The 24,083-nt window shown below is 37.5% G+C and overlaps 2 protein-coding genes and 1 long non-coding RNA gene across 9 annotated transcripts in view; all 3 read right to left on the bottom strand.

The window, feature by feature from the left end:
• Positions 1 to 3,943, bottom strand: part of LOC116162815 (helicase POLQ-like) — a 31,046-nt gene extending 27,103 nt beyond the window's left edge. Inside the window, exon 1 of the mRNA XM_031476536.1 lies at positions 3,735 to 3,943. Coding sequence (XP_031332396.1) covers positions 3,735 to 3,748 — 14 coding nt within the window. The 5' untranslated portion in view covers positions 3,749 to 3,943. The remainder of the gene's footprint in view (positions 1 to 3,734) is intronic.
• On the bottom strand, positions 1,584 to 1,902 carry LOC116162818. Its single transcript, XR_004143618.1, has 2 exons — positions 1,851 to 1,902; positions 1,584 to 1,800 (listed from the first exon to the last, which is right to left on the bottom strand). It is a non-coding gene; the product is annotated as an uncharacterized LOC116162818 (long non-coding RNA).
• A 3,729-nt stretch (positions 3,944 to 7,672) lies between the features above and the next one.
• Positions 7,673 to 24,083, bottom strand: part of LOC116163608 — a 31,407-nt gene continuing 14,996 nt past the window's right edge. Inside the window, exons 3-14 of one of the 7 annotated variants that reach the window (XR_004143778.1) lie at positions 23,945 to 24,003; positions 23,594 to 23,898; positions 23,355 to 23,544; positions 13,290 to 13,465; positions 13,066 to 13,234; positions 12,877 to 13,014; positions 12,667 to 12,828; positions 12,471 to 12,617; positions 12,309 to 12,422; positions 8,657 to 8,865; positions 7,890 to 8,013; positions 7,786 to 7,837 (exon numbers count right to left, since the gene is read on the bottom strand). Coding sequence is in view for 6 of the 7 variants with exons in the window: in XM_031477624.1 (XP_031333484.1) it covers positions 8,203 to 8,628; positions 8,686 to 8,865; positions 12,309 to 12,422; positions 12,471 to 12,617; positions 12,667 to 12,828; positions 12,877 to 13,014; positions 13,066 to 13,234; positions 13,290 to 13,465; positions 23,355 to 23,544; positions 23,594 to 23,898; positions 23,945 to 24,003 (2,066 nt within the window). In the remaining variant the exon portion in view is untranslated. Of the gene's footprint in view, positions 8,014 to 8,118; positions 8,629 to 8,656; positions 8,866 to 12,308; positions 12,423 to 12,470; positions 12,618 to 12,666; positions 12,829 to 12,876; positions 13,015 to 13,065; positions 13,235 to 13,289; positions 13,466 to 23,354; positions 23,545 to 23,593; positions 23,899 to 23,944; positions 24,004 to 24,083 lie in introns of those variants that run through there. The other 6 variants (XM_031477628.1, XM_031477627.1, XM_031477624.1 and 3 more) reach the window with 6 other exon arrangements.

Raw genomic sequence — 24,083 nt, 5'->3', positions numbered from 1 at the left:
CTTAGTGCCAGTTCGGGGCTAACGCCCCCCGGTGAGTTACTTAATTAATTGGCGAGGATTGCGGTTAAGCAGTCGCGATATTTGTTTACATGACCCTTGAGCGCGGGAGACGACCAGTCAGACTGAATGCTGCCATACCAACCCCTTACGCGTAGATTACAGAGGGACGTTTCTAATGAAAGGTGAGTTTACAGTAGATTTGTCGCATCTTAATAATGAGTTCTGACCAACAATTGGCTCCAATTTAATTAGTGACTTCCCTTGTTGACATATAACATACCCCCCCTCTTACACGATATATCAATAGTTATCGACATATCCATATATCGATAGTTATCGACATATCGATAGTTATCGACATATCGATAGTTATCGACATATCGATAGGTATCGATATATCGATACTTATCGATAAGTATCGATATATCGATATATCGATATATTTTTAGCTCTACCTATTGTTATTCGATATATCGATAACTATCGATACCTATCGATATATCGAAAAAAATTCCCATGCCTAATCACTATGCAAAAAAATTTCGTGTACAATACACGTGTTGAAAGTGTCTTTTTTCCATGAATTTGCTTGATTAACTGGGGCTTCGCCCTCATTAATCAAACTGCAAATTCATGAAAAAAAGTATCACTTTCAAAACTAGTTGTAGAGTAGTATATTATTATACGAGTTTAATAAGACGCTGTATTATCACACGAGTTCAATGGAACGAGTGTGATAATACGTCTTATTAAACAAGTGTAATATACTATTTTATCTACTTTGCTTTACTGAATTCTTGGAATTTTGGCTGCTCAACTTACCGTATTAAACTAGGGACTTTTGTGACAGTTGATAACCCTGTATGTTCAAAGTAACACACTGATCTAGTAGCAGTGAAACAAATTCAAATAATCTGTCATTTAATTTGGATGTAAATTTTTTGAAATGGAACACATTACTGTATGTAAACACAACCACGCACCATTCGTACACTTCACTCAGACTTCTATTCGTTTCATGCAGGTTTTCACATTGACCCTATTCCACCTACCGGACTATCCTACTGTCTGATCTGATGGCTCTGGGTAAGTATATTTGATGGCCAAGGACTATCCTCTCAAAATCATAACCACAGAGGAAGTGGCTGAAGCTTTTGTCACCTGTTGGCTATCACGGTTAAATTCCCATTACCTATCAGGGACGTTTTTTGTACCCTCAACATTGTTTTCGGCAATGATTCCACACCTGCAGTTACCACTTAGCAGCCAAAGGCCTAGTGGAACAAATTGATTGCTAACTCAAAGCAATGTTCCTGTGCAGCCCAATGCGTCCTGGCTCGAGGTGCTCCCTATCGTTCTGCTTGGAATCTGTAGCATTTTCACGGAGAACTTTCAAGCTTCCTCAGCCAAGTTTGTTTACGGTTACACCCTTCAACCTCGATGGGAAACCTTGTAACGATTTAGAAACTTAAATTAATTGCAATTGACTATAGGGATTATACCTTGAATATAACATGAAATCGGATAAGTTCGCATCAGCTATAATACAAAGTGGTACATTACTAATGTTCAAAGAAACACAATTAAATTAAAGACATTTACTGATTTTAAAATGAAAGTAACATTGTAGAGTTGGAAATCTTTTAGGTGTTAAGTGACCCCCATCGTGCTTGCGTGCATCCAAATCGATGCACTCATAACGGTTAAAACGACGAGAACACAGCCTTCTTTTTACATCCTCGAATTCCGATAGTGCACATGCTTGCAGCCACCATTCTTGTTACTTTTTTACTTGGGAATCTAAAAGCAAGTATGGCATAAATGAATTGCAGATAATTGCATTTACTTACTGGTGCCATGTAACCGAAGAATCCACTTTCCCACAAGTACCTGCATTCTTTATTTCTAAGTAATAAACACACTAAAATTGCCAAACATTAGGTATTTCTTTACAATTATTGTGGATCACTTACGTACACTGATTTATATAACTAGGAAAGTCTTCTTTACTATTAAACTTACACAAAAGTTCAATAATTTATTATCAAAACATACAATTTAACCTCAATCACTGACGTTTGACATTGACATATTCTGTGCCGCGACGGATGTTACCAATATACGACAAATAAAAATCACCAAAAACACGTTAATAATAGGGTGTTTTCATATTTTTTAAAAACTGGGCAAAACGAAAGCCCATTGGCCGTATAAACGAGCTACACATTTTAAAAAAATATCCGAGCCTTCATTTTCGAGTAATTTCAAAATAAAATTCGAAATCAGAAATTTGCCGCGTAAACGGACAGCCACGCGTTTGTACGGTCACCTGCTCTCAACTACGTCACAGTGCATGTAAACACTGGAAGTGTCATTATAAACAGCACGCGTTCTACGGTTTTGATTTGTTTTCTGCCGTGAATTTATGTTTATATAGATTGTTTTTATTACTATCAAAGACTACCTAACATTGTGCATGTTTAAAAAAGTATGGCGCACAAAATAAATGGTGTTTTGTGCCATGTTGTACAAGTACATCGGTGAGTACGCCAAACAAAATATTTATTTCTGTACCACTTGAGTATTCTCGCAGAAGAAATTGGTTTAAAGCAGCTAGAAGAGATATGCCAAAATCAAAACCAACGTTTTACTGCTGCGAAGATCACAGAGGATTTTTTAAGAAGTATTAAGTACTGGGGCAAATTGAAAATAAAATTAATCGGAGGGGGGGGGGGGTTAAAAAAATTAAGAATTTCTTTAAATGAATGTATTTCAGTAATGTGCTTAGAAACCTGCTCTTTATAAAATTTTCTAATGAATTTTCTGTCGGAATATGTCTCTTTGGAAGGTTCCCTGTAACGCCTATCCTTCGGTTCGCAATGTGCAAAACTACAGTCAAAAGATCTGATTGACGATGTCGAAGTCCGGCAGCCGAGGGAATATGTACTGTTAAAATCATGGGATTTAATTTATGCACTAAACATCCGTTGTGACAAATTCATTGTACAAATGAAACCTGAAACTGCAGATTAGTGCGGTAATTTAGTTCTTAGTTATTACTGCTGACAGGTCCCTTTAATAATGCTTTAAAGTTTAAAGCGTGATAGCCGACAAAATCCTCGAAAAAATAAGTTGGTTGTAGGTAGGTAAGTACCTAGAAGTAGTAAAATAAAATAGATAAACACATTTCTGAATTCATCAGCTGCATTAAAACGATCATCTTCTTTTATAAATTCCATCACCATAAAAATGTCTACGGATGGCAAATTGTTTGAGGACACTTTCACAAAGTTCTCTGAAGACATTTCAAGTTTATAACCCACGAAACAATCCCGCAATATAATTTAAACACACGACACAACACTATATCTACCAAGGTGAAAAGGTAAACAATCCGCCATTTATATACGGTGAGACGTCACATCGCATTGACCAATGACATTGCGTTTAGATTTCCCTTTGAAATTGTTGGTTTTAATCAGAGACATGTCTCTGGTTTTAATGAGTTTTCTAAGTCTTATTGCTTTATAAAAACTTAAATATATCGTTTTTTAATGAGCGCATACCGTTACGCTCACCTTTATGTATAAAATACAGTACAAATTAGGTTAGTACGAATATATTGAAAACACCCTATAGCCTTCATAATTAAACTGTTTTTGATATAATAATGAGTCGATTAGTAACGCTAGTCCTATCCCTATACTTTAATTGATATATTAAACATTTGTTACCTGTACTTGGCCATTTCGATACAGATTTTTCATTAAGATACTGAACTTTGTACGATAAACTCCCTCTAATTGAGTTAACAGAGCATCTGGTCGAGTCAGTTTACGACCAATAGAAATGCAGCATCACGGGAACCACGGACTGCTGATCAAACAGTTGCATAGAGGTAGAAATGGCCCTAGCATGGGTGTGGCCCAAGGATGCTATATAAAAACGGCCTAAATGGCTAGTTTTGGTATTCGGAGAAAAATTTCTTAGTAAAGTAGAACCTCTTACGCATCGCTCCTTGTTGCGCGAACGCTGCTGACTATCTTTCCCTCTCCGTCTCATTCGCGACACTCGACTCGGCGAGGGCGGTAGGTTTTTACTCTTAAATGACCGTAACTTTTTTATTATGAAAAATTCCCGGTAATGTTACAGAAAATAAAATAATCACAATGCTGTAATGTTCCTAGGGGTCCTCAGGAGTTGCTGGAAATATTGACTTACCCTAACTCTAACTTTAGCTGTCAAAATGTCGGAAGTTCGCGCCATTCAGATCTCGGTAATATTCGACTTGGACGAATTTGTACGAATGGACTCCTACGTTGTCATTTTCCTATGGCGGTCTTTTATGCGTTTGTACGTGAGACACAATCGGGAAGGGAATTAAATAAAAGAAAGAATTTTTGTGCGTCCGAAAGGGAAAGAGAAAATGAAATTTATTACGCACGGGGCTTGGTTCAGCAGAGCAAATCCAAACCGAAAAGCCAGGAAAAAAGAACCAGCAATAAAAAAAACCTGGCTAAACACAAATACAAGAAATAAATCAATTACAGGTAGCAATGTACAAACAGAAATACGAAAATCAAACATCTCAAATCGTACAACAAAAATCAAGTAATAAAGGCAAATGTGCCTAGAACAAATTAATCAAAAACGATAGATACACTTGACATAATTACAAATTGTGAACAAAATAAATCATTGGGGTATAAAAACACTACCTGAAAAAAAACCATCAAGAGTTCATTTTAAACCACGTAGAGCAGGCATGTCCTTGTCCCGACCTTGCTTATCATTCATTTATTACGTAACAAGTGCAAGTGCACCTGAGAATGCCAACACGGGTATTCAAGCGGAAGCAGACCACACCACATACAAAAATCCACATTTTAAACAGAAGAGAAATTAATCAGAGGGCCCCCCTTTCTCGCTAATGCGAGACGCTAAGAACTGCAGCCTGCGCGAGAAGAAAAAAATAAACATATATTATACAGCGACAGAGCAAACTGCATGTGGTTCTTCTCTTCCACGGAAATAAATTATTAATCCAAACATTCAGGGCAGTAACATTCTAGCAATCCACTCCCGCGTAAACACATTCAAATAATCATGGGAAACATTGCGGCATAATCAGGCGCACAAGGAGCCCAGCTAAAACATGACTCATTTAACGCTAAACTCAAACAATAGCCGCCCACGCCATGCCTGCAATCAGCAGAGGTCAAATCTAAAGAAAAAGTCAAAACGAAAACAAATAAGGCATGAAATTTAAACATCGAATTTAAAATAGCTTAAATAAAACGAGTACTACCTTGATATCGCTTGGAAAAAATATATCAAACACTAACTAAACTTTGAAAAGCACACAAAACCGCTACTCCACCATCAAAATCTGGACCACCAGTGCTCCCGCCGACGCCACTCTCCAGCTTTCTGTACTAAATTCACGTCTGCGCAAAGCGGGATTCTAAAATTCCTTTAGTTGTAAGATGTGTTGCCTATCGGTAGGGGTTCAACATCACAATGCTGAGAAAATAAATACTTTCGGTGGTCTACATAGTCGCGCGCGTGAAAATGAGTAAAGTTCAACTTTAGCGGCGTATAACTTTTGTCAGGACCACGGGAAAATGTCGTAAAGCGAGATTCTGAAGGTTCAAGCATTTCTGAACAAAATGGTGGGGGTCCCAATTCTTTCTACTCCGAAAAAAAATTTTGGACGATTTCGCGGGTCTCTCCGCTGCACTACAAATGAAAACGTTGATAATAGCTCTTAAAAAATATTTAAAAAAATCGCGAACATTTGATAACTCCGTAAAAAAACAATTCTTGGTCGGTTTTTTCACTTTCTACAGATATAACTAGGTTACGGTTGGATGAATGAAGCTGATTTTTTTTACAGACTAATGGTAGGTACTGCCATTGAATTGTAATTTGCACTGCCAATGACTTGATGGTGTTCCTTTTTTAAATTTTTTCTCTAATTACAAGTTATTTTATAATAATAAGATTATAGCTTACTTACTAGCAAGCTGTGATAATAGTGTGTATAATCAATGCCCGAAGGCATGGTTGGCGGTGGATAAAGCAAATAAATGGGTTCTTCTTCTTTACTACGATAAACAATATAAAACTTGTTTCATATACAGTGATATTAATGTAGAAGTAGACATAGGGATTTCCTATGTCTACTTTTACATGATAAAAGTCTCCTGAAAGACGCCTAATTTTATGCAACCAAAGTAACTATACCTACAACAAATGAGAATCTGCTTGTCATAGTAATTAATTTGAATTATTATCGCTTTGACTTCCCTATTCTAATTTCGGTTCGTGTGCGATGTATTCAACTAAAGCAAAAGTTGATATTTTCAATTGGTATAGTGCCGAGAACAGTTAAAGGAGCTTAAGAGATTTATTTTCTGTGAAGCCAAAGCAACAATATTCAAATTAATAATTAATATGACAGCCAGATCTTTACTTGTTTCAAGAAGTTATTTTGTTGCATAAAATTAGGCGTCTTTCAGGAGACTTTTTATCATGTAAAAGTTAATTGCACAACACACACACACAGTAAGATCTGAAGCTCCATGATACAATCAAACAGTATTCGAGTAAAATGATACGATATATTATGTGCTGTAGATATTGATGTGTATACGATGCTCTTGAAAAATGCCTTCGATCATTTTTCGCAGCCGCCGGAATAGGGCTAGCTTGGAGGTAAAGCAAAACAGAAAGCCGAGGTCATGTTGTAGTACCAAATGCCAAGAGTATATACGTTATATAATCTTTGGTGGTACTTATAGTACACATATCAAGATCTTTGCGATCAAAAATGAGTTGCTGTCGAGTCACCTTTGGAATTTTTGTTTATATGGGAAATCGTCTTAGACCATATAGTATATACTACATGGACTGCTAATTGTAACTAAAATATGGTCAAGGACATTGCCTGGGTATGTGCGTTTCAGGGTAAACGAGTCTGTCCGAAATTGTCCGATGAGACACGATTTGAGGCTGTCAACCTATAAATTAACAAATGTCAATTAATTAATTGCCCAGATATGGCAAAAAAAGCAAACCTATTCTTATTTGTGGACGTATAGAAGATAATCAAGTGTATTTAAAGCTTCTCGTACTACGCGGTTACCATAAAAGCTACTCTTTACGCGATCCGAGTGGTGTTCATACGATTTTAGTTTAGATTCACATACCCACGACTACAGTGCCCTCTATCCGTGACCAACCATTTTGTATTGAAAGCATAGGGCTAATAGCAGTCCATGTATTATATGGTCTAAGGAAATCGTATTTAACATGAACTTCCATAGGCGACTAGACGGCAACTGATTTTTGATCGCCCGTTATAGACAAACAACAAGATACCAAATGCAAGGTAAGAGTATTTTCTTCAATTTTGGTGTCTTGCAGTTATAAACTGTTATTAAAGTTAGGAAAAGCATTTTTTTTTTCAATTTAACGAAAATGCGTTTTTTCAAAATAATTCTGTTTCTATGAGGAAATGAGGTTTTTATAGACACTATTTTGTTGCATTTGAGAAAATAAAGAAAGTGAACGTAAATTCAAAACTCTGTCTTTCATAGTACATACCACACCACCATACTGCACAGTGCACACACCCTTTAAATGGGGGCAGGGAGTGAAGGACACGCAATTGAAGGTTGTCAAGAAATTTCTTTTTCTTACAAATGACAATACCACAAGCAAATAATTTCAACATTTAAGCAACAGATATATAACAATGTTATAGCTCTTCTAATCTATTCTGTAATCGTACGAATAAGTCTCGGTCGTGCGAGTCGATCGGTACGGGATACGGCTTGAAATGAGACCTTTAAGTTCACTGGTAGATTTAGTTAAAAGTTTCAAACCACTTAAAAATGTTGCATCCATATAGTAACACTTTTTTGAAGTCACGTTATCGCCTTTGTTCGTGGTCGTATCGGCGATATGTGTGATTTCCCAGTCAAAAACATGGTCTACCAAATCCACTTCCTGAAAAAAATAATTTGGTTACCAAAACTCTCCGTATGCCGTTTTACCTTCTTATTACCTACAGTTAGGTACGTATTAGATAAAGGATGGATAAGTTTAATTTAATTAAAAGCAAAATTGCTGTGTATCTGTATTTGAGAAGTCTCTTATAAGCAATTTACAATTTAATGTTCACTTTTTCAAATGTAGTCATTTTGATAGTTGCGAATACTTCCTCGGAAATTTGACTAAAGTAACCGTGACGGGTAATGGCGTTTTATCAAACCTTTGCAAGTTTCTAGTTAGTCTTAATCTGGGAAATAAAGGTATCTTATTATTTTGAGAACTTTTCGCCGCTAGTTCGTCAATTGTTAAATTCGAATGAACTTTGTCGGGATGTTTTACTATCACTCGAATCGGTTTTTTGGCATTGGGCAAGACATTTTTGTTAACTAAGGTTTGTCGTAAATTTGCAAGATGTCGTGCGGTTTCTGACCACCAACGACGAGTCTGAGGCACCTTAGAAGCTGAAGACTGATCCTGCTCCTTCTGGTTTTTTGGACAAGGGGGTATGCTGCTTTGGCTAGGTTTAAACTGCCTTATTGAGGCCTGGGTAGGTGCCGATATTCGATCAATCTGAAATTATTACACAATTCAAAGTTACCTATATAGCGGTATTCCAATAAAAAATACCGGGATTTGTTTTGGTTTCCGTTTCACTTTTGAGACTGGCGGTGAAGCAGCGCGTTTCTCCGGTTTTTTGGTTTTTGAAGAGCGTCCTTTAGAACGATTTAGTGAAGCCGAGGAAGTGCCAAACAGTCCTCTCGTCTCTGCCATTTGAATCATGTATTTGTTATCCAACTTAATAAATTCCTAAACATAATCCAGACATATAATAAATTAGTAGGTAGTAGTAGTTAATATAAAGCATGTACAGATGTAGTAGTGGGGTTAATACATTTTCGGGATTATAATTCGCTCTTAGCCCCTAGTCTAACTGACCAAACAGAATGGCAGGTAGCACAATTTGGCGAAACTGTAAAAAGTTCTCTTTCTACTGTAACACAGACACATCGGGCCGTATGAATAAAAGTAAGCAAATGCTTATACTTGCAAAATTCAAAGTAAATACTCGTAACTGCCCCTTCATACTGGTCTGTTTAGCATGGTTTAGCAGCGCTGCACTGCGTCCTGTCCTTCTGCTTAGAAGCGCTGCTAAGTCGCCCAGTGCGAAGGAGCATTTACGAGTATTTACTTTGAATTTTTCAAGTATAAGCATTTGCTTACTTTTATTCATACGGGCCATCGTCTTGATGGATGAAGTATAATTATTTGGGATTAGTTCATTTTTGTGCCCTTTCACAGAAATAAGTTTTATTGTAAGCAATTGTGCTTTACTTATAGCAAAGAGGGGTACAATGTACACAACGTGCAGGGTTCTCTCAATAAAGGACTGATTTCTTCACAATTTTGTTGCGCAATTATAGTAATTATACCTGTTTGCGAAAATTATATCGCAAAATGCAGTGAATGAAACATACAACTTTGAATCAACCAATTAATTATGATATTAGTTATTTATGTATTAAGGGTATAATAGTGATGTTTATATTCTCGAGGGCCTATGGCCCGAGAGCTTTTTAGTCGCCCGAGAGTATAAACATCAGTTTATGCCCGTGGTACATACACAATTTTATGTTTTACAAATAGTTTTCTTCGTCAAAATTCGTTTACAAAATAATTCATTATGTTTGATCAAGTATGCGTCGTTGGAATTTGTTAATGTGATTGAAACCATCCAAATGTCAAACGTAATTTTAAATAATTCAATTCATCGTGAATGAGCAAGAAGTTCCAGAAACTATACGAAATAAGGCAAATCTTGTGATTTAGTAGGTATTGACAATTAATAATTGACATTTCTAATTTTCAATGACCTGCAAATATTTGTTTGTTTTGTCATTAAGTATAAATGAGTTACTATGGTGATACTTAATGCCCTAGGGCATAAAGTGGTACTTTATGCCCGCGTATCACAGATATAAAATGTGCTATGATAGGTTAGTAAGACATAAAATCAATTATGAATCAATACTACATAATTACTACCTAAAGCCCTTTATATAAGTTAAATGTGCATATTTTAAACATTTTTTTCGTTTCATTTATTTAAAAGAACATTTATTAGAAACTCATACTAAAATTGAATGAGCAAGGTACATTTTTGGTGAAAATAAAATATTGTCTTGTTAAAAAAAGTGGTAAACGCAGAAGAGTAGGTAAGTACTTCTTGAACTCGAAAAACACTGGTTGAAACCTGCAAAATAACTTACTGACCAACTCCGCTGAATTAGGTACGCATTTTTGTGTCATTTTTTCTGCCTCACGGTGGGGGCGGCCCCCCCCCCCTTTAATCCGTCACTGCGTTACTGCACTTGAAACGGCAACTACAGATTCGTACCTACATACATATGGGGTTACAATGGTGACAATGCCGAAGATCGAATGTAGCCTTGACAGGTGGGACTGGTGCATCGTGTCTCGTGTGGAATATGCTGGAGGTGGTATTCCAAGGAATCTGAGTGTAAATATTGGTCTGTTGCTTTAACCCCAGAGAAACCCCGCAACCGATTGGTAAGTACCGCCCTCCAGTTAGCGTTGTGAGATGCAACAGTTTTAAGATGGGATCAGTGTAACGAATATTCCAGAAATCTCGATAAACATATGAAGGCGCCAGGAAAGATTAGTCATCGGCGATAAAGAACAAAGGCGAATGTGACGTAATATTTCCCAGAAATATGACGTGTTTGTTCGAGAACATTTCAGAAAAAACTCGAAAGCGTTCGGCAACTATCGAGAAAGGGGTGGTTAGCTATATAAGAAAATCGAATAGCGTTTCAGTTAGTCTTAGTTCGAATTACAACGTCGAAGTAATAACTAATAAGTAATTGTGGGTGATAAGTTTTAATATATAAAGCACGTAATTAAATTTACGTTACATCATTCTTAGACCCTTAAATTTATTTAGTAAGATTATACAAATTTTTGTAACAACTTCCAAATACAAACGATCTGATCCAGAACTTATATTGGTCGTCTGTTATTAGTTATTACAATTTACAATGTGAGCAATTGATCATTCCAAATAGGAGCTCTTTTACACGGCGATATTGCATGTACCCGAGATACAGTGTGTCGTTAGAATTCATGTGAAATACTCAAAGTGGCAAAATCTCTGGGCGACTGGGGCTAGCGAGAGAATAAAATTTAGTCGCCGATATTGTCTGCGAGAAGTATGCGTGTGTGAATGGCTCCTAACACGCAATGTAATGCTATGTTTCCACACGCGGCAAGCAGCTTGGCAAGCATCTCGGTAAGCTGCTCGGCGAATCACCGCGTACAAAGCGAGCTGTTTACACGCATCCGAGCACAACTCAGAACAAGCTCACAACCAAACATGGCGGACGTAGATGTTATTGAAGCTGTTCCGTTCGGTTTGAAATACGTACTTTTATTGGAAAAAACAACAACAACGAATTGAAAAGAGACGAAGAGCTCGGAGAAGGTGGTGGATGATAAAAATTTATAGAAATCGCACCAAGCCCGCCCACGCATGTAAACAGGTACACGAGCGCAAACAGATTCACCCTTTGATCTTTGTCGAAAAACCGACACTAGTTCGGATCGGTGACGAGCACAAGCAAAAGCAGGCAAACAGAGGCGGGCAGATGCGAGCAACCCATTTACATGCTCGTGCTCGTGATCGTGCCCGTTGAATGTCGCTTTGAACGGAAGCGTGGAAACGTAGCATTACAAGTGTGTCCGAGATACCAGTCTGCGGCTTTGCGGGCAGCTGTATCGTTGGTTATCTGTGACCCCGAGTCTGTGACAGTATCCCGTATCACTGTGTAAAAGCGATCTAAGTGTGGTGTCGCACTATGCGTTTTTACCGCTCCTGCTAAAACGGTTGCGGTTTGACAGCATATGATGCGGTTGCATCCTGTTGGTGCGGCGAAACCGCATATATGTGACTGGCACTGGTACCATTTTATAACGTGTGATATTATCATCCCGCCAAACAGGAGCGTTTTAGCAGGAGCGGTAAAAACGCATAGTGTGACACCACACTAAGGTAGTCAAGATGTCAGTAAATGCTATATCCAGGTGCTTCAAGTATGAATGGGACTAATCTTATTTTACAAATGTTTAGGGGTTTTACAGCAAGTCTCTAGGTTCTACATATTACTACTGACATTCATACGAGTTTCACATGTTACGAACGCGCCTATCGCCTTGAATAAAATGGATTTACCTACCTTTCTTTGAATTAATGCAAGATAGCAGCCTTCGTTAGCTGGATCGATAAATACATCGACGTCTGATGAAAGACTTGGGAGGCTTGGTTTGTCAAATATATCACAGTTAGGCACCTAAATTGTTAGGTCAATAGCAAAAACAAGTTTATCCACATCACATACCACAACGTCTTCGTACACCTTTTCAAAGTCTTCGAACACTTCGGCGGATGCTTTAGAAATAATCGATGGCCTTTTGGATGTACCGCTTGGTAAACTATCTTCTGAAGGGAAAATTTCAAGTTTCAGCGCTTCGTTATTATTTATTTCCTAACAGTATGGGTAACCATTAAGTGGTATCTACGTTTCTTTCACATACCTGCATCAGCAGATCAGTGTAGGAAGGGTCGATTTTTAATTTTCCTTGCAGCGCCGCGTGCTTTAACGTTGTGAGTTTATTGATTTCTTTCATAGATTTTTTAACCATTTCATCGTTTTCAACATCAAGTTCAGAATGCGTCTCGTACAATACTAGTTGAATCTGAAAAATGCTAATGATGAGTAAAAACCTAAGACGTTTACTTCTTACTTGCGGTCGCGACATGGCGTATTTTAACGTTCTTCTTTGCTCTTCTAGAATGGATGCGACTCTTTGCTTACCCTCCTCTGTAATTTCCGATTCAGTTAGAATTTCTAACATTGCAAGATCGCCACCTCGACTGCAGACCTATATTTGAATTGTCATTAATGTGTAATTACTAAAAATTAATAATATAACCAAATCGATAGGGTCGCTGATTGCTGAATAACTATTTGGTGGTGTTGCAAAAACGGCAATTACTTTCTCTAAAAAGGTAGATTCAGGTGGTATGTCAGTTAGTCGTTCGGAATAAATTAGCACGTTCTTAATGCCGATTTCCTGCAAGTAATTGCCATATTCCTCTTTTCTGAAAAAGCGTCGGTTTACAAGGTATGAACCTATATGGCTTTTAGAATGATTACCTCGATCCTGCTCCAAAAACAAGCAAATTATTAATTTTTGCATTTTTAGATAAAAGCATTGCAAGGTATGCCGTTGTCCGAGGAGAATTAACGTGACTTTGTATTACAGTTCCAGTAAGTTCCAATTCGCTTACAACTTTCCCAAAAGTAGCGGGTCCAAGGCAAAACGATCTGTCCTAGACAAAACACACGTTTATATACCTAACGTGAGGAACAGCAAGAACCTTTCTATTTTAAATCTGTTTCAGGCACTTATAAATACGGAACTAAATTATGAAAGAGCAATGCCATACATTTTTAACGTCCAAGATATTTAAAAACGTGAATTTGTATTCACTGCGCTCAGTTTTGATTAACGTAGGTATCTCCTTTACCTTAAAAGTCGCATTTTTTTGAAATTTAGGTACACTAGGTCACTATAAAATCGAGTGAAGGGGGATAGACAATTTCAAAGGTAGTATTATCATTTCATGAATATTTCAGCTAAAGGACAAGAAGCTTATGGCCACAATATGGAGTTAGCCTAAGGCTTAAGCTGGTGGTCATCAACTCGGAGATGTGGTTTGGTTGCATCGCCACGATAGATGACGCGACGCGGGCTATCATCGTAATTGCAAAGGATCGTATATACAGTCGTCAAGAGAATAAATGACTTAATACATCAGATACGTAAACTAGTACGCGTAAAAAGTTTACCGAAAACTTAAGCTTGAGCGAGTTTATGAGTCGATGGGCTCAAAACTTCAAATTCTGATATCTAGAAAGCAAGTTATAGGAAAACTCGAAAAGTTCTGGACAAGATATATCTGCTGGTTGGATTGCAAAAAAAGTTATTGCCGTCGGATAGCTCAATTTAACGGATATTTTAAACAAATAGAAATAAATTGGCGCACTTCTGCTTCAGACCACTTGATTGCAAATAAAAACAAAAAAATCTAAATTTAGTAAGATTCACATAACTATATTAAAACAACTAAATTCTTCCTTCTAGTACATCCTTTGTAATAATAACAAAATAAATGTTAATTCTACACTAAAATCAAGTATAATTATATACAATTGGATATACTTTTAGTTTTTTTTCAAACCGGTTAAAGTGAATGGGCCAATCGTCTTCTTTACTAATATTTAAAATCCGATTCCCTTAAAGGAATTGATTTATTCCTATTTTGAATACAAAAATCTGGTTACCTTATCTATTCAAGAATATAATGGTGTTCCATGGCCGTCCAAACCCGAAGTATTAATTGATCCACTACGCTGATGTAAAATGATTGATTCGAAAAATTGAAAAGTGCAGAACATTCTATATAAAATCCTAGGTCTCGTATAATGAATGGCTACTTTGATTTGGAGTTGAAACACAGTCACTCGAAAATTTGGTGATCCGACTGTTCAGAGCGGGAGCTCCGACCGTCGCGTCGCATCGCGATTGACGTTTGATAGTAGAAGCTTCACACATTGAGATTTAACGCGGCGTTGGTCGCTCTCACCTTGAATGTTTACGCTTTATCATATTAGATTATTTTACGGTCGTCGCATAGAGACGCTAACGTAAACGCACGAAGCTATCGCTTATTAGAATACTCACACCAATATATTAAAAAAAAGCACCCTGCTATAAATTACAGGAGGTCAACTTAACCGCACTTTTACTTAAGAAAAATAAAATGTGAACTTTTACGCTCCTTATCTGTCTGTCTGTATGTCTGTCTGAGTCACAAAGGTTCCGGAACTAGAACTACACCACTTACAGACTTGGTATTGGTGTCATTCGATCAGATGTGAAAAATTATTTCATGTTTAATGTCCCTAAGGGCTATTAAAATTGAAAAAAAACAAATTTGAGAGTGCACTCTTCGCCTCTACCTTGCAAGTGGCTTAACGAATTTTTATTAATTTTTGTAGATCTCCCTAAATTTGGAGTAGATATGGCATGACATCTAAACCGACGGGTTTTTCAATTATGTGAGTTTCATCAGCATTTTTGGAAAATGCACAATGTATAATTAAATCAGCTCATTAAGCTCAACATTTACTTAAGTGATTACCCTCGTGATTACCTTTGCGACTCAGACAGACAGACAGATAAACATCAAGAGTGCAAAACTGCACTTTTTATTTTTTGAAAGTAAAGGTGCACTAAAAATGTATACTCAAAATACATGTCAGGGTACCCAATTTTGGAAATGTACAAACTTAATTTTTTTCAATGGAAAGTCCTTCTTTTCTCTTCAGCAATGGATCTAAAACGACGGTTTATGTAATAAGTGAAACAATTTGGGAATCCATTGGAACTATATACAAGAACAATATTTTAGGATGGTCCTTAATAATAAAAAAAATTATCAAAGTCCGCGTTTGAGATCGAAGGGACTTCAGCGCATTTTTGTGTGGCAGATCAGTATTCTATTAGCCACTTTCGACTCAACCATCAATAACAGATCTTGTCAAAGGCTACTACATTCACTAACCGCTTCCCACTTTCCGCGTGCACCCGCAATTCGCTTTTAAAGTTTTGACTCCACCATCAGTAAGATCGTGTCGGGGGCTACCACATTCCCTTTGACGGTACCCCCTTCCGACGTCCCGTTTACCCGCAATTCGTGTTTGAAGATTCGACTCCACCATCAGGAAGATCGTGTCGGGGGCTACCACATTCCCTTTGACGGTACCCACTTCCGACGTTCGGTTCACCCGCAATTCGCGTTTGAAGATTTGACTCCACCATCAGGAAGATCGTGTCGGGGGCTACCACATTTCCTTTGACGGTACCCCCTTCCGACGTTCGGTTCACCCGCAATTCGCGTTTGAAGATTTGACTCCACCATCAGGAAGATCGTGTCGGGGGCTACCACATTTCCTTTGACGGTACCCCCTTCCGACGTCCCGTTCACCCGTAATTCGCGATTGAAGATTTGACTCCACCATCAGTGAGATCGTGTCGCGGGCTACCACATTCCCTTTTACGGTACCCACTTCCGACGTCCCGTTCACTCGCAATTCACTTCTATTGGCGACACGAGAAAGAGAGACAGCGATTCGAGATTTACGAAACGTTAAACCGCGTGAGTTCGCAACGGAAGGTAAAAGGCGCCCGAAGTTGACTACTTCTCGAAGACGCGCGCGCGCGCCTCGCAAAAGATCGTTAATTTCGCCCCTAGGACAAAAAACAAAATTCCGCCACGCAGGAGTTGTGCGCGTTTACAACATCTTTCCGACGACACCAATTTGAAAAGAATCGGACCAAAACTGTAGTAGAAGATAGGAAAAAACTGAAAAACTTTCACGTTAGTATACTACGCTCGAGGATGACGCCCAGATGTCGCCAACCCCACATCATGTAGCCATGTCCCTAAGGTTGACAAATTTCACGGCCCTGTAGATACACGTACACCCGTTGCCTTTCTACAAGAGTTCTTCTACTTGCCCACATTTGCTGCCAGCCAGCCAGCCAGCCAAAGTGAGATTAAAAGCTACTTTTAACAAATAAATTTGCAAAAATGCGCTAAAAATCAAAACTTGCAAAAAACGTCCATTTAGACATTACAGAAATACCCATAAAATAAAATTTTGATAGCGTGGTTAGATTATTTAAAACATCCGAAGCAAATACAAAATAAATGAATTTTGCACATTTCAAATTCATTTATCAGATATTGGGCGTTTGCATAATAATTGTTGCATGAGTAACGATTTTGACAGCTTTTGGGTAAAACCATCATGACCATTTAAGACCAAAATTGCTGCTGTATTCCTTAGATGCTTGTATGCCAATTTCCAGCTCATTTGATGACTATAGTTTTGGGCAAAACTTATAAATAAAAATTGAACTGCTTTGATTGAAATGCATGTGAAAGCCATTAGTTCATGGCATTTGAGTAATGTTTCTCGACGTTTCCAAACAAAATAGGTGTGTAAATGACGACTTACGCGTCTTGATAGAAACGCAACAAAGCAACGAGACAATGTGTTATACGTAAATATTAGCACAGATTTAGTATATTTAAATCTGTGATATTAGGTTTTAGTAGCTCTCTTGGCCAAAATACACGTAGCCCAACAGCGGATGCACAGACACAAATATAAAATTGGAGATATTTATAAATATACCTATCTATCGCCGCCCTTAGTAATATTCGCAGTGACGACGGTTAAAAACTTTTGTCGCAATTATTAAGGGGGCTAGGGATAGAGTCACTGAAATTTGCAATAAAGTCAAAACTTTTGAGTAATTTTTGAAGCCCAAATATTAATTCTAACTAGAGGTCTTATCGGAAATTGATAGAGATATAGAAAGTCATTCAATGTAGCGATTTATTTTTTTGATAAAATTATTTAAGTCGTGTATAAATGATAATATTGAATTTACTAAGAACGCGAATACTGGCCTTAGTAAAAAAAATATTTAAAAAGTAAATGCGCACAATTTATTTAGTAACTAAGTGGATTAAAAAAATATATTACGAACTGCTTCAAATTATGAAATAAAACGTAATTTTTACTCAAAAGTTTATATAAAATATAGCGACGGAAGAAATGCAATACCTTCCATACAATGACGATAGGCAACTCAGGTAGCACTTTTACCTGGAAAATATTAACACCTAATGACCATTATACTTATATACAATGGTTTATGACCCTCTGGATTCTGGATTACGATAGGAGGGTGAACAGTGTCCACGCGTACTTAGGCCTCAAATTCGGGCCCTTTGTACTACCTCCCTGACTAGGGTCGCCCGACCCCTCAGCATCACTCAAGCCATCCCACACGTGAGATGAACCTTAGGACGCTGGAAGGGGAGGCGGCTCTAATCGTAGCCATGTCCGGCCAGGATTCCCCCAACATGGATCGTCTCAGTTGGACTAGAGCGGGACATTCACAGAGTATGTGGTATGCCGTCTCGTCGTCTGTGTAACATCCTCTACAAGATGGTGATTCCACCAAACCCATGCAGTGCATGTGCTTGTTTAGTTTACAGTGCCCAGAAAGAATGCCCACGAGTAACCTCAGGTTCTTCCTTGATAGCCCTGTACAAAAACGCGCCAAGCTACGAGATGGTCCTCGTAGCTTGGCGCGTTTTTGTACAGGGCTATCAAGGAAGAACCTGAGGTTACTCGTGGGCATACTTTCTGGGCACTGTAAACTAAACAAGCACATGCACTGGTTTATGACCCTATTAGACCAGTAACAAAAGAATCTCAATGCCTTCCATTTATTCGTCTATTAGTACCAACGATAATTGACCGATAATTAAAAAAATATTGTACGTCAATAAATGTAATATTCAGGAGTAACAACGTTTTAATTTTTTAGACCCGTTTCATACATTTGATGTAGGTGTATTGTTACCTACTTATCAAAAAGCAATTTAATAATATCGATTACATAAAAATTATGTACAATTTGGACGATTATAGATAAACATAACGAATTGTTTGTTGTCGGCACCTTCTTGAATCTAGCAGTTCTGTTAAAAAACTGTTCATACAAAAATTGATAATCTTGTGTCTTACATACTTTAAGTGACAAATCTCAACGAGAATTTCAACCAGCAATTTTGTCGACCAATAAAATGCGGATTTCGTGTCACATTTCCATGGCAACCAAGGAATTTATCGTCAATTTTTTGACGTAAAAAGGTAATAATGTTTTGACATAAAACGTCACTTTTTCGTTGAGGGTCACTATGGTGTGAAATTTTCTTACCGAATACCACAGAGCTTGAATAGAATTTTTTTCATGCTCACGAATATTTTGCGAAAGTTCAAATACCTATTTGTGAGCTCGAAAAGTTTCCGGAAATAGCAAGCACTAGTAGTATTACAAGTGATAATTTTTTATTTCAGCATGTCGTTAGTAAAAAAACGTCAAAGTCCTCGTGTGAGATCTTGTCGAAGCTACCACATTCCCTTCGTCGGTACTCGCGTCCGACGTCCCGTGCATCCCCAATTTGCGATTGAAGTTTTACTCCACCTCCACCATCAGTAAGATCTTGGCGGGGACCACCACATTCCCTTTCTCGGTACCCACTTCCGGCGTCTCGCTCATCCGCAATTCGAGTTTGAAGTTTTTACTCCACTATCAGTTTTCAGATTGTTTTCAAATTGGTGCCGTTGGAAAGATCTTGTAAACGGACACAATAACTGCGTGGCGAAAATTTGTTTTTTTCCTGGGTACGAAATTAACCTCATTTTACAAGGCGCACGTCTGCGAGGGGTAGTTGACTTAGGGTGCCCAAAAGGTATCTTCCTCTGCGAATTTTGTTTCTGAAAGCTCGAATCGCGATCTCTCTTTCTCGCTAATAGAGCTATGAGAAGTACCCCAAAAATTGAAAACTATTTTGTGGAGAGTTTTTAGCAAAATTCATCTAAATGCGAATTGTGGGTGAACGGGACGTCGGAAGCGGGTACCGACAAAGGGAATGTGTTAGCTTGCGATAAGATCTTTTTGATGGTGGCTAATACAATACTGATCTGCCACACAAAAATGCGCTGATCTCTCTTCGATCCCACACGAGGACTTTGATAATTTTTTAATCTACCTATGCTTTTGATAATTCCACTGTAGGTTTGACGGCTAGCCAAATAAACTATTTTCGTAAAGCATCAGGCGAATGTCGTGTTGGAATTGGAAAATTTCTGAAAATCTATTAAAACATTTTTTGTAATGAAAAATGAGTCATTTATTTTGTTGTAAATTAGATCAGAATTCAGATATACATATAATTTGATAAATGGGGGAAGGTTGAAATCGCAGTAAATACCGGGCTACATTGCGGAAGCCATGCGAAATATCGAAAACTGTTCATCTAATTGAAGAAAAGTACTATTCTTACATCCGCGCACCTGTGAAAATCGTTATCATATAAATTTAGAAATCTATGGGGCCGTAGTTTGATCGGATGTGATAATTGTTTAAATAAATTTGTGCTATGAACCACAAAAATTGAAGACCAGTTTTTCTTGTTTCGGAAATTGTTCCCTTCATTACCTAAGTCCAAATCTCAAAAAGTCATTATTGTAAATCCCTATATAGGAAGTAAGTAGGAATGATATCTTAGAAAGTAATACATTAGTAATATTTTTATATAGGTATGTAGAGCTTTCAGCTTTGATTTCCTATTCTATATTCAAAGGTTTCCAGTATTAGTAAAACTGTAAAACATCAGGAGAAAGTTGAAATTCCATAAATCAGTTACTTTTGTTGAATAGCCGCTAATGAGGGTCTGGAATCTGGTTTTATTGTAGGAAGATGAGGTCATTTGCAGGTAGCTAATGCCTGGTGAAACTTGTCGAATTGCACGATTGGTTGCCTATATAATTATTTGCGTAGGCACAGCTTACATTTTGAATGGCCTGTCCCTAGCCGCCTTAAGGGTGCGTTTGCACGCCATGGTGTAAGAAAAGTGAACTAAGAAGTATTTTTGAAATATTCGTTGCTTTGTGCTGCCATCCCGAATCCGCGATCCCTATTTGTACTTCGTTAGGTCGCTGACACTCGCATACATTCGTCTTGAGATAAAATTAAAAATAATATTTTGCTTATCTTTGGTTACCACCTGTAACTGTAAATATCGTTCCGTAAAGGTCGATTCTCACTTTCGTGCAAGGCACGTACTCGGCACAGGCAAGGCACCGACTCGGCAAAATATCTATATTATTGAATCTTATGAATTTTTTGGGGTGTAATTCACACTATGCGAGCAACGACTCGGCAAGCTACGGCCTTTGCACGCAGCGTTCTTCCGAAACAATATTTGCCGGGCATGTACCGTGCACGTTCCGACAAGTGTGAATACAATCTGTGCAGGTGACCGACTTTCGTTCATTTTTCATAGTACAAGAAAGGTTGAAGGGTCAGCAAAGGAACACTTTTTCAGCGGAACAAGATGAGATGCTGATTGAATGTGTCCAAGAAAATGATTTCGGTCTTAAAAGATACTTCTTATGCATTTTATGTACACAAAAACGTATTTTTCTTTTTCTGCAATATGTACTTTCTTGTTCTTCATCATCTAATATTAGACCAATTTTAATTAACGTCAAAGTTTCGAACATTTTTACAGTTGAAACTCGCGTAGAAACTGCTTACCTGCGGCAAGCGTGTCGCAGTGTGAATTGAACTCAAAAAACTTTGCCCGTGCCGAGTATGTGCCGTGCAGGTTCTTTGCACGAAAGTGAGAATCGGCCTTAACTCTAAAAAGGGAATTTAGTGATCTTGCGAAATAAATTCTACCTAAAAATACTTATTTACCATAATATGCGGTTTTGTTCAGTAATTCAATTGAATGCCAATAACAGTGCCTATAGTAATTGTAATTCCTGAAATGCCATTCAAAGTTGGGTTATGTTATGGATTATGTTTACCTGATTTTCTATTAACTGCAAAATAACAAAAAAAACCAGTACCTACCTAGGTAAGTAAAGTTGAGGATCTTTATTTTAATATAGTTCTATTAATGGATTGTTTTAGGCTATCCTTCGACTGTACACATTTCCGAAGATTGACTTCCGACAGAGTACATTTTTTTCCGATTATCATTTTACCGAACGATGTCATTGCAGTGCGTTTATATAAGGCCATCGGTCACATCATGGTCAGAACACGGTGCGGTCAATTATTGTAACTGTGTATTTCTGTACTGTTCATGTTCTGACCGTAACCTGACCGATAATAATGTGAATCGGCCTTAAGGAATACTCAGCCTTTATGATCACAAAGGACAATCCACGCAATATTTTTAGGAAAACCAGATTTGCAAGTCAGCAATACTAACTCATAATTGAATGTTATTTGTTTGGGTGTGAAATCATATTTTGATATAATACCGATAACATTGAGATCCTTCACTCAACGATTGAATTATTCAATGCCGATAGTATGTAGTTCATTCAAATTATGGGAACCAAGATGGCATCCAATCGGTGGGGTTTCGTTATTATTAATAGTGCTTAAATTTAGTTGTAAGTGACGTGTACATTTATTATCGAATAAATATATAATCTTCAGTTACTGATTTCTTGCAGAGTTGTCTGATAGCACTTCCGAGGTGTAAATACCATCGTACAAGTCGACAGTGCTATTAGATAGCAACTTGGGCGAGAGTATTCTTGCCCATAAGTAGCGCTTCGTCTGGTAAACGTAAGCAGTATTAACACTGTATTATCAATTCAGAAACACCATCCCACATAACCTCTTTTTGTTGTAAGCTCTGAAATTTTTATATTAATTAATTATAACGTAGAGTGAAAAATCCCATGATCCTAAACTCAACGTTTATAAAGACTTCTTTTGCCAGTTTCCTAACCCAAATTTTGAATGTAGGTAACGTTAACCAGTGTAATTCCTACTTATGGTACGGTTTTTTGCTGGATACATTTTATCTGCATTAATAACCAACAAAGCCAATAAAGGAATAAGTTATACTGCTAAAAAATAGATACATTAATACATTCCAATAAGTACTCCACTTTAAATTTCCCGCTTTGTAAGAATAGTATACCGTAGCCATCTTAGTGGATACACGTTGAACTACACTGAGCACAGATTTCTTTTCTATAATTGTTTTACGAGTTATTCTTCAAGTGTACGGAGTTCATACCGTTTGTGCTTTAGAAACCACATATTATCCATTTTTACATCACGTTTTATTCCTTATATGTTCAAGAATCTGGAGAAACAATTTATATTTCAAAAACTTCTTTGACCTTTGAATTATACACAAAAGATTGTCATTGCAATCGAACGTCTACTTTATACACTTTCAGAGAATGTGCTATGAGTTTTAGTGCAATATAAACTGTTCACTCATAATTTACATACATTTAAGAACAAGAAACAACAAACATTTCCCAAAAAAAAGTATAGTTTTTAAAAACGGTATGAATTACGTTAGGCATGTTTCCCATAAGAAAGCTATTGTGAGATAGGCAACACACAATACTGATAGCGCGCCCTTAACATCAGGTAGGTAAACGTTATAAGAATGGACAGCAAAGGTAGCGTACGCACAAAAAGAACCTTATTTTAAAGTGCTCGAAAGCGATCTTAAAATATACCTGTACAATTAGTTTGTGCTTTTGTACCAGGTAACTGCGAGCCAGAATTGAACGTAAAGAGTGATGGAAAGTGAGAAAATTTGGACACAACTGATCCCATTTATAGGAATTTGGTGAAAGACTTGCATTAAAATCAATACTCCTTAGACACAAGGCCTTTTCTAAAACGCTGATCACTTCATTTTCGTTCCTGAAACATGCAACGGTTAGTTAAGCTGGTGATATCAGTACGTGCTCACTTGATTTTATTGGGATTTATCCAACAAGTCACAGCATTATGGTCGAATCCATTGGAGACCCTCTCGTCCCTTAAGTGTTTCGGTAGAAGATCATTTAAGCTAAGGGCGCTGTTTTTGATACGTAACTTTGCAATCGCCGCTGCCAGTTTTATACGTTGTTCCCACAGAGCGTTTTCAATGTGGATGATGCCAATAGAAGTAAGTAGTTCAGTCGCTTGCTCGATAACGGTAGAATCTCGTTTTTTAAAACTTCGATGGTACAAATCAAAAAATAACAACCATATCGCTGTGGTGCAATGTTGCATCTACAAATTAAAATGGAAATACGAGGAAACAAGAATAGAAACTCACATTATTGTATAATTGATAGAAGGAAACATCGTTTAAGGCCTGATTGAGAATTCCTTTATCTGAAACACAAATGAAAAGTTGTAAGGACTAATAAAGCTGTCAAGATTTCCCTCTAAAATGTTACAAACTGACGTCGTTG

The sequence above is a fragment of the Photinus pyralis genome, unplaced genomic scaffold (genome assembly GCF_008802855.1).
Source record: "Photinus pyralis isolate 1611_PpyrPB1 unplaced genomic scaffold, Ppyr1.3 Ppyr1.4_LG2, whole genome shotgun sequence".
Classification (NCBI taxonomy): Eukaryota; Metazoa; Arthropoda; class Insecta; order Coleoptera; family Lampyridae; genus Photinus; species Photinus pyralis.
The sequence above is the reverse complement of the archived record's forward strand: the minus strand, read 5'-3'. Positions and strand labels throughout refer to the sequence as shown.